This window comes from Lactuca serriola, chromosome 6 (assembly GCF_051521515.1).
Source record: "Lactuca serriola cultivar US96UC23 chromosome 6, Lser_US96UC23_V15, whole genome shotgun sequence".
In the NCBI taxonomy this organism is placed as follows: domain Eukaryota; kingdom Viridiplantae; phylum Streptophyta; class Magnoliopsida; order Asterales; family Asteraceae; genus Lactuca; species Lactuca serriola.
The window spans coordinates 3334904-3343393 of NC_136413.1; the positions used below are offsets into that span (position 1 = coordinate 3334904).

The 8490-nt window shown below is 32.9% G+C and overlaps 2 protein-coding genes across 5 annotated transcripts; one reads left to right on the plus strand and one right to left on the minus strand.

Annotated features, from left to right (window-relative positions):
- Positions 1-2060: 2060 nt before the first annotated feature.
- Positions 2061-3499, plus strand: LOC145058705 (28 kDa ribonucleoprotein, chloroplastic-like). The gene is made up of 4 exons (XM_079006607.1): positions 2061-2527; positions 2662-2763; positions 2852-3142; positions 3251-3499. The coding sequence occupies exons 1-4, from the start codon at positions 2177-2179 to the stop codon at positions 3350-3352; spliced, it is 846 nt and encodes a 281-aa protein (XP_078862733.1). The 5' UTR covers positions 2061-2176; the 3' UTR covers positions 3353-3499.
- A 346-nt stretch (positions 3500-3845) lies between these two features.
- LOC145058524 (transferases, transferring acyl groups) lies at positions 3846-8072 on the minus strand. 4 transcript variants are annotated; one of them, XM_079006418.1, is made up of 17 exons: positions 7809-8072; positions 6873-6968; positions 6715-6778; positions 6566-6611; positions 6276-6394; positions 6112-6185; positions 5944-6016; positions 5765-5854; positions 5600-5673; positions 5428-5521; positions 5223-5349; positions 5043-5147; positions 4831-4948; positions 4542-4593; positions 4383-4427; positions 4201-4290; positions 3846-4107 (listed from the first exon to the last, which is right to left on the minus strand). In XM_079006418.1, exons 2-17 carry the CDS (start codon positions 6920-6922, stop codon positions 3955-3957), a joined length of 1374 nt encoding a protein of 457 aa, XP_078862544.1. In that variant the 5' UTR covers positions 6923-6968; positions 7809-8072; the 3' UTR covers positions 3846-3954. The 4 variants fall into 4 exon arrangements, with proteins under 4 accessions (XP_078862544.1, XP_078862546.1, XP_078862543.1 ...); XM_079006420.1 differs by having other exon boundaries at positions 6711-6778; positions 7803-8072; XM_079006417.1 differs by having other exon boundaries at positions 7803-8071.
- Between the last annotated feature and the right edge of the window lie 418 nt (positions 8073-8490).

Genomic DNA, 8490 nt, shown 5'->3' on the forward strand with positions numbered 1-8490 from the left:
TATGTTTGTCATTTTTTGTAAAAGAAATATATTTTCTAGTGTCCAATGCATGCATATCAACTATTTCCTTTAGTTCTTTTTTTAGTTATATTTATGCCCTACATGGAAGGCTACCTTGTGCACTTCACCATAAGGACATACTTTCTCCTTGCTTAACTGTTTGATGATTTCCCTTCTTTTCCTATCATTGTTTGAATCTTCACTAAGAGAATCTCATTCATCATTGCCAATAACGTTTGCATCATCTACTTCATCTTTAACGTCGTTACACTCATGAAACTTGTGTTCGCTTTCTAAGTGCTTTGCTTATGTGTCTATACTTATGTGAAATTTCTCCATAACCACTTCAATATCTGGAATTAGGTTATCTCCATCAACCATAAAGTCATTTTCTTCACTGTTGTCTGAATCATCATCACTACTTGCATTTGCATCAACTATGTTGGATGATTTTTTTGGAATATTTTCATTGTATTAAACCCCATAAAAAGGGTCAAAATCTAGGTCTTTCAACATTTCCTCTTCTATACTATAGTTGTTTTCAAATGGGACTTCATTTGCTTGATGTTGCTCGTTCACAACAATATGCCCCTCCTCTACACCCTCATTTGCAATAATATGCCCCTCCTTTACACCCTCATTCACTAAGTTTTCAACCATTTCTACATCAGCATTAGTAGTCACAGAGTCAACAACTTGATCACCTTCAACAACGCCTATTCCTCCTTTGTCCACCCAATCCAAGCAAAGTTTTTTACTACATGATAAGCTACCTTTGGTAGGTTTCCAACCTCTACACCTACTCAACTTAGGTGTAAAAGACCCATACCTTGCCAAGGTCAAACCTACTTTACCCTTACAAACTTCAGATTCCACCAATTAAGGACCAAGAGTATGGGATATGGGCTAAGGTGATTCCTCATCTTCTCTATCTCTTCTATTATAACCCTTCTAGGACCATTTGGGGACATGAAATAGGTAACCAACGTTGTTTGTCCATGCTCTGTGTACACTTTTATCAGTTTGTTCTCACTATCATATTTTGATAGGTTATGCACATCATCATCATTACTTAGAGCCCTTAGTCCAAAATCCAAACCCTCATTGGGCAAACAGAATTGGTAATGGATGACAGGTGGAACAACATACCCTAAATATGACATGATGGAGTCCATTTCGTGTACTAAGAATTCTTCTATATTGACCACGTCAATGTATGCTACAAGCCCTTCAATATACCTGAGGCCTGGAAACTTTGTGAACTTCCCACCATGATGAAGTTCAATACTGAACATGGTGGGATGTCTATTTAAAAAAAAAGATTTTTAGATTTCAAAAGTTTAAGAACGTGATCAAATACAAAGCATCTTACCATAAATTCGGTTGGGATCAACTTCTTGACCGTGTGCTATGTGGACCACATTGCGAGAACCATTTGCGTAATCTCAACAACATATTGAAGCTCGATCAAAAAAGGGTTTATGATTAGGGTTTTTTGATTTTCACGTCGTAAAAAAATGGGCGAAGGAATACGACTAGCCAACTGATAATTAAGTATGGTATACATAAATAGCTTGTACTATTCTCAAATGACGGTAATTCTCAAATGACGGTAATGTGGAATAGAGATGAAAAAACAAAATTACCCTCATATGACGGGCACGTGCTACACTAAACTGAAAGAAATAGAGGGGAGTTAAAGTCCATGATCCAAAACCACAAAAACTTTCACGTTTTGAACCAACTAGTTGAAAATATTTTTAACTTTATCCACACCTTTTTAATAACCAAAAGTCCAATTTTATAGTTTTGTCTAATATCAACTATTTTATACAAAACATTATAACCCACTAATCTGTACCTTATTAAAGTCGGATTTAGGAATCTTTATAAAAAAAATCCAAATAGCACGACTCGATTAGCCCGGAACTCGATGGAATTGACCTGATTATTATGTCCATAAAAATGATTTAGACCTTTATTAGACTTGATTCTTAGACCTTTAAACCTCTAGAAAAGGACATAATTTTGTCATCAAATATCCATCTAACTATCAACGATTTCATCAAGGGCCACAATCCAATACTAAAACAACACAGGCACAACTCGTTTCGCTTCTTTATCCCTTCTGCAGCGAGGGAAAATCTTCCTCCGAGGGTTTTGCTCAGGAACAAAAATGGCAACATTTGAATCACTACCAATCTCATTCTCCCGTCTCTCATATTCTTCAAATCCGCCATTAATACTCCCTGCAAGGTTAAAGATTTCACTTCCCACTTTTTCCTCCAAACTCCACCACAAATCTCACCCATATCCCCTTACCATTTCAAGAAACTTTCAAGTATTCACATCATCATCACCATCGTCAACAATTCAAGAGGTTCCGGTCGAAGAAAACGAGAAATCGGAAGAACCCCAGAAAGAAATCGTACAAAAGAGGCTTTTTGTTCTTAATCTCCCATGGTCTTTCGTTGTCGACGACCTCAAGAAACTTTTTAGTGAATGTGGAACAGTAGAAGATGCCGAGGTTCATTTCTATATCAACTCACCACTCTTTGTTATTATTAGATATGGTTTGTTTAGAAATTTGCAAAAAAATTGAAGCTAAAAGGAAGAACTTTTAGGGTTTCCTAGCAATCTCAATTGTTTTAATGGTGACAGATAATAATGAGGAAGAAAGATGGGAAAAGCAGAGGGTATGCATTTGTTACGATGTCATCTACAGATGAAGCACTTTCTGCAATCCAAAAATATGATTCTTATGTATGTAATCTTGTCTTTTTTCCACTTGTTAATTTCTATCAAAATTGATCTCAATAATCAATTCTATTATGGCAATTCGTATGTTTAGGAATTAATGGGTAGGATTATCCGGGTAGAATTTGCAAAAGAAAACAAGAAATCATCATCAGCAGCAGCACCTCCTGCTTCAGCTCCTGGAGAGAAACGTTACAAGTTGTATGTGTCAAATCTTGCATGGAGAGTAAGAGCTAATCATCTTAGAGAGTTTTTTGGTGAATTAAACCCTGTATCAACAAGGGTTGTTTTTGAAACCCCTGAAGGAAGATCAGCAGGATATGGATTTGTCACTTTTGCAACTAAAGAAGAAGCAGAATCTGCAATTTCCACCTTCAATGGGAAGGTAAGTTTTTCTTCTGTTTTTGTAGATTTACGTTTTCATTTTTTATTTTGGAAAAAGAGACTTTATGTTTAATGGCATGATTCATGAACTTGTAAATATGTAATGCAGGAGTTGATGGATAGGGCGATTACTTTAGCATTTAGTGAAAAAGATGCTGATAAAAGTGAAACTGAAGAAGATAATGCTTCTAATGAACAACCCGCTGAATAAACCAAGTTTCACTTGGATAAGTTTTTCGGTAGTTGAGAGATTATATGAACGATTAGTTGATTACACAGATGTTTTGATCATAAACAAGTTGAAAATTTTCAAATGCCACCACATCTAAATGTATCGTTGATTGGCCTTGATTTGTTACATCTGATGTTTTATTCGTTGATTATACTAATAATTTCTTTAGGAAAGTATGTTGTAAATGTTCATTGAGATTATTTAAGCAATCAATCTTTGATACTTATCACCTTTGTTGGTTAAAAAATAAAAGTGTAATTTAAAAATTAAAAAAAAAAAAAAAAAATGATAAACTGCACCAATCTTTGATACTCATCACCAATATGTGAGGTCAATTGTTGAAATAGTAGAGACATATTCTACTTTATTGATATTGATTGTATATTTTAGTTTTGGTTGTTGAAAGATTTTGATGTTTTGGGACGTCTGCATTTTACTTGAATGGTTTTAATTAAAAACTATTTTAAAATACTTTAGCCCAAATGAAAGGGGTTTCAAGATGGCATTTGGCTTCAAATCCTCAAGGTATATATAGTTAACAGTTAACACAACAAAAAGAAAATTGGTTTATTACAACTACTTTACCAAAACTTTAACTTAATACCATTATAATCTGCAAATCCAGCAACACAACAAATAATAAAACCATATGCAACTAATATAAATAGTGCTGTGACTGGAGACACAAACAGGGTATTCATCCATAAATTCACTAATCCTGTTAATAAATTTGCCTGCATAAATTTCATGTCAAATTGTTGTTATTATTATTATTTTTTTTTATAAAAAAATTTGATGAACAAAATTTGAATCTCAAAATACTTTACCACAATGAAAACCGCTAGCAAGTTTCGGTTGATTGCTTGTTCCAGTAGTGACACCTTTTTACCACCAGAGAGCATTATTATTCCCAAGGTCTGTGAACAAAAAAAAACAACTTTTTTATTATTTTAATGATACAAAAAAAGCCAAATTATATGACAATTTGATAATAAAAAAAAAGAATCACCTGTAGGTTTGTAGCCAATACGAAGGTGACATATGTCAGGTTGCACTGAAAAGTAATAAACAATCAATTAACAATTTAACAATTAACATCACATTTTTTTTGTTAAAAATACTACACATAATAAATAATAAATCATGGAGTGAAATAGAAAAGTCAAACCATTCTACGCGAAGGTCTTTCAACATAACTGTCCAGAATCAAGGTCAAACACCTGGGAAGATGAGAATAAACGTATTTTGTTATAAAAATAAATTACATTTTTGGTCCCAAATAGTTTTATCTTGCCAAAATTGTTACAACACTTGAAATTAGGCATCAAAATTGGAAAAATCCAATTCTAAAGGATCAAACCTATGGGACTTAAGGAATAATATAAAAAAAGAGAGGCAAAAATATTGAAAACTGAAAATATTTTTAGAGTAAATTGTAATTTACTCTAAAAAGTTACCAGAAGAAAAGAAATAGAATCCAAACTCTCTTTCTTGCCGAATCATTAGTTTTCATATTCTTCCCAAACAAAAGATTGTTGCCTAACCAAACACCAATAAGATGCAGCCCCCAATATCCTGAAAGAGGAAACAAAACAGCTAAATGATTACCAAAACTAAAAAAAAAAAAAGACAATTTTACCCTTGTTATGTATTTCCAAAAATACCTCACCGAATATGCTGTAGATTCCTTCTTTGTTTTGACTGATGATGTCTGCTCCTCTTTCAGAAGAGAGCAGATACACGTTCAATCCACTGATTAGGCAGATTTGGTAGCCTAAATGCAAATGGAAAATATAATTATAAATTTATAAAAAGAAGATAATTATTAATTAAGAAAAGAAAATTATACCTATTAGTACCAATGAACCTAAAAGCCCACAATAGTTTGGAGAGACATTGACAAGTGATGTCAGCACTGCTACACCAGCAAGTGTGAAGAAGAAGTTCCAGTGAACACCATATTCTCCCACATGAACCTATTATAAGGGGTAGAATAGTCATTTATTTATTATTCAGTCTAGAAACAGAAACAGAGAGAGTTTATGTGTACCTACCTGATAGTCAACACCAGATGTAAAAACAAGTCTAGCAAACCCTAGCACTAGTAGTGGGCTGGTAGAGGAGAGTGCACTTTTTAAGTTTAAACCCCTAAAATAACAAATAAATAAATATTAAAAATAAGTGTTTGTTTCAGAAACATAATAATTTAATTGATGAGTCACTCACATTGTAGAAATTCCCCGAGCTTGACGTGAAACCAATGAATTTGCAAAAACAAATGCACCTACACCAAGATCCATCTAAAAAATATATACAGATTCTTTTTTTTTTATTTTATTTATCAATAAAAGATAAAAGATACTGATAATTAATTAATTAATTAGTTATTACCAAACTAGTCCCATAAGTCTCGGTTTTAGCATATCTTCTAGGGAATATGTTGAAGTCAACAGCCAAAATACAAACACATGTGATAAGCATCTGCACAAAATCAAAACTACAACTTGAACAAATTTTATTTTAGAGCAACAGAAAAATGAAATATATATATATAATGATGTTGAAATTACCAATGAAACCCTGTATGATGATACACATTCCCTAAGAGAATGAACCCCTTCTTCCTGATACCAACATCCATCTCTGTTGCGCATGATATGGAAGATTTTTGTAGGATAATGATTTATTGGAAAAAAAAAAAATAACATAACAGAAGAAAGATTAAGAAGATATCTTACCTCTTATATGCAAAATAGATAAACAACACCAATACAAATACGACCCCAATCGTGTAACTCCATTCTGATAGAACCTGTGAAGAAATTTTTCATATTATTATAAGTCTTCTATTTTGTCTATATATTCTAACACTAACACAAGAGAAGATCTACAACAGGCTTACTGTAGAAACCAGAGTGATGGGAAGGACAATGGAGAGGAAATCTACTATCATTCTGATGATGTAAGCCCTTGAGCCAACTGTTTTTTTCTTTGATGAAGTTTTTTCATCTAGAGATGCAACTGCAAACCAAATTAATCCATTTTACTAAAAGAAAAAGAAAGAGAAAATCATGTTAACGAGAATTTATTAAATGCTATTGACGAAATCTTGTTCAACAACTGAAGAATAACATTAACATATTTCCCCAAAATAATGTTAATGTTTTCATATTCTGTAATCGAAGAAATCACCTATTTTGTTGTAGATGCCGATGGTATGTCGCAGGAGAATAAGCATCTGAATCAAGCCAAAATGTTAGAAGCTCAATTACCATTAAACAACTTCATTTCATTTTGATTTGATTTGATTTGATTGAGGAAGAATAAGAAAACATACGTACAGAAAATATTGCTGAAAGTACAAAAACTTCAACCATGGAAGATCCAGTTAGGTCGCTCACAAATCTGATAAACATTAATTACACACAATGTCATTTCCATCAAATAATACATAATCTGATTTGTTACAGAAAATCACTAAGAATAACGAGGATTTTACTGTTCTTTCAAATGTTTGTTTGGATTGAATGATTTTGCAGAAGAATCCATTGCTGAGTTAAGACAAGTTGCTGATTGTTTTTGCCTTTGCAAGATCCTACAAAAATGACACTTATAAGTTTAAAACATTGGTATCTAATCTAACACAACAACTCTCTCTCTTCTAAATCCAAATCATCTTCCAAGTTTTCAACATTTCTAGAATAAGAATACAGACTAATCACATACATATGCATCATCAAGAAGCAACTAAAACTCATAATAAACTACAATAAATCCATCCAGGAAACAAATAAACTCAGAATGTACAAGTTTACACTTTATACAAACTAAGAGGCACATAAAGTCATTAGTCATAAACACATACATATGCACACATTGGTTAACACAACACAGACTAATCACATACATATGCATCATCAACAACTGTACATTGACCTGAACAATGAGTAAAAAAGACATGAACAAAGTATCAAACACTTTGTAATCACATTCACATACATACACCTGTAGTGTGTAGTAACTTAGAAATTTAGAAACTTTAAACAATGATCATAGGAAAAACTAATCAGCAAATTTACGCAGAAAAGTCGTTGATTTCTGACCTTAGAAAGAAGTGAAATAATGATCAAAGAAAGTAAGAAACACTTAATCAGTAATCCTTCCCCCTTCAAAATCAAAATCCATTCTTCGATTCTTGACACCGATACCATTGATTTCAAACCATCTCAGTCAATTTTAAAACTAGTTCGACACCAAGAGATCAACTTAGCTTTCTCACATCAAACTCCAAGATATACATAGACACACCAAACAATACTCGAAAATCAAAATCGAAAAACATATATCTATCTGATATGAGTTCTTCAAATGATTGATACGAACTAATCATCCAAAATCGAAATCAATTTCAAACAAATTTAATACGGACCTTCACCTCCACGATCAAAGACAGCAGATTCAGGACCTGTGACACTTGGTGGCCGTACTATTAATTTCACCGAGTGTTAGAGAAATCAGAAATCTTATTACATTGGAATTATCACCGTTTTTGTTGATGATCGGAAGTCCTGTTCGCCTTCAAATCACTTCAGGGCATTGGAAGGTTTTCGGAATTGTTTCTTGTACTTCGCTGCAAACTCATACAAAGAGATTCCATTCGCCAAGCCCCCCTCCCCCGTTTAAGAAGTGGTAATACACTTCTATTCTATGGACTAAAGGGGATTATACATGGGTTAGATTCTCAAGTTTAAGTTTTATTGGTGCAAATTATACATTTCTTTTTCGAGAAAATGACTTATCAGGTAATTAACTTTTTCATACGTTCCTATCTGGGTAACTATCTTTTTTTTGTACACATCTAGGTAACAAACTTATTGGAAGTGTTCACATATGACCATTATGATCTGTTGTAGCAGGTTACATCCTAAATGTGAACACTTTCAACAAGTTCGTTACCTAGATGTGTATAAAAAAAAAATAGTTACCCAAATATGAACAAAACGAATAGTAAAAGTAAATTACACGAATGGTCCCTATGGTTTGGGGGAATTTGTGTTTTTGGTTCCTAATTTTTTTTAACTCGAATTGTCCCTACTGTTTATTTTTGTTGCGCATTT

Coding starts and splice junctions, on each gene's coding strand:
- LOC145058705 (XM_079006607.1), top strand. CDS start 2,177: ATGGCAACATTTGAATCACTACCAATCTCATTCTCCCGTCTCTCATAT. Junction 2,528..2,661: donor GAACAGTAGAAGATGCCGAG/GTTCATTTCTAT, acceptor TAATGGTGACAG/ATAATAATGAGGAAGAAAGA. Junction 3,143..3,250: donor TTTCCACCTTCAATGGGAAG/GTAAGTTTTTCT, acceptor TATGTAATGCAG/GAGTTGATGGATAGGGCGAT.
- LOC145058524 (XM_079006418.1), bottom strand. CDS start 6,922: ATGGATTCTTCTGCAAAATCATTCAATCCAAACAAACATTTGAAAGAA. Junction 5,350..5,427: donor CATCTGGTGTTGACTATCAG/GTAGGTACACAT, acceptor CCCTTATAATAG/GTTCATGTGGGAGAATATGG. Junction 5,148..5,222: donor AGGTTCATTGGTACTAATAG/GTATAATTTTCT, acceptor ATTTGCATTTAG/GCTACCAAATCTGCCTAATC.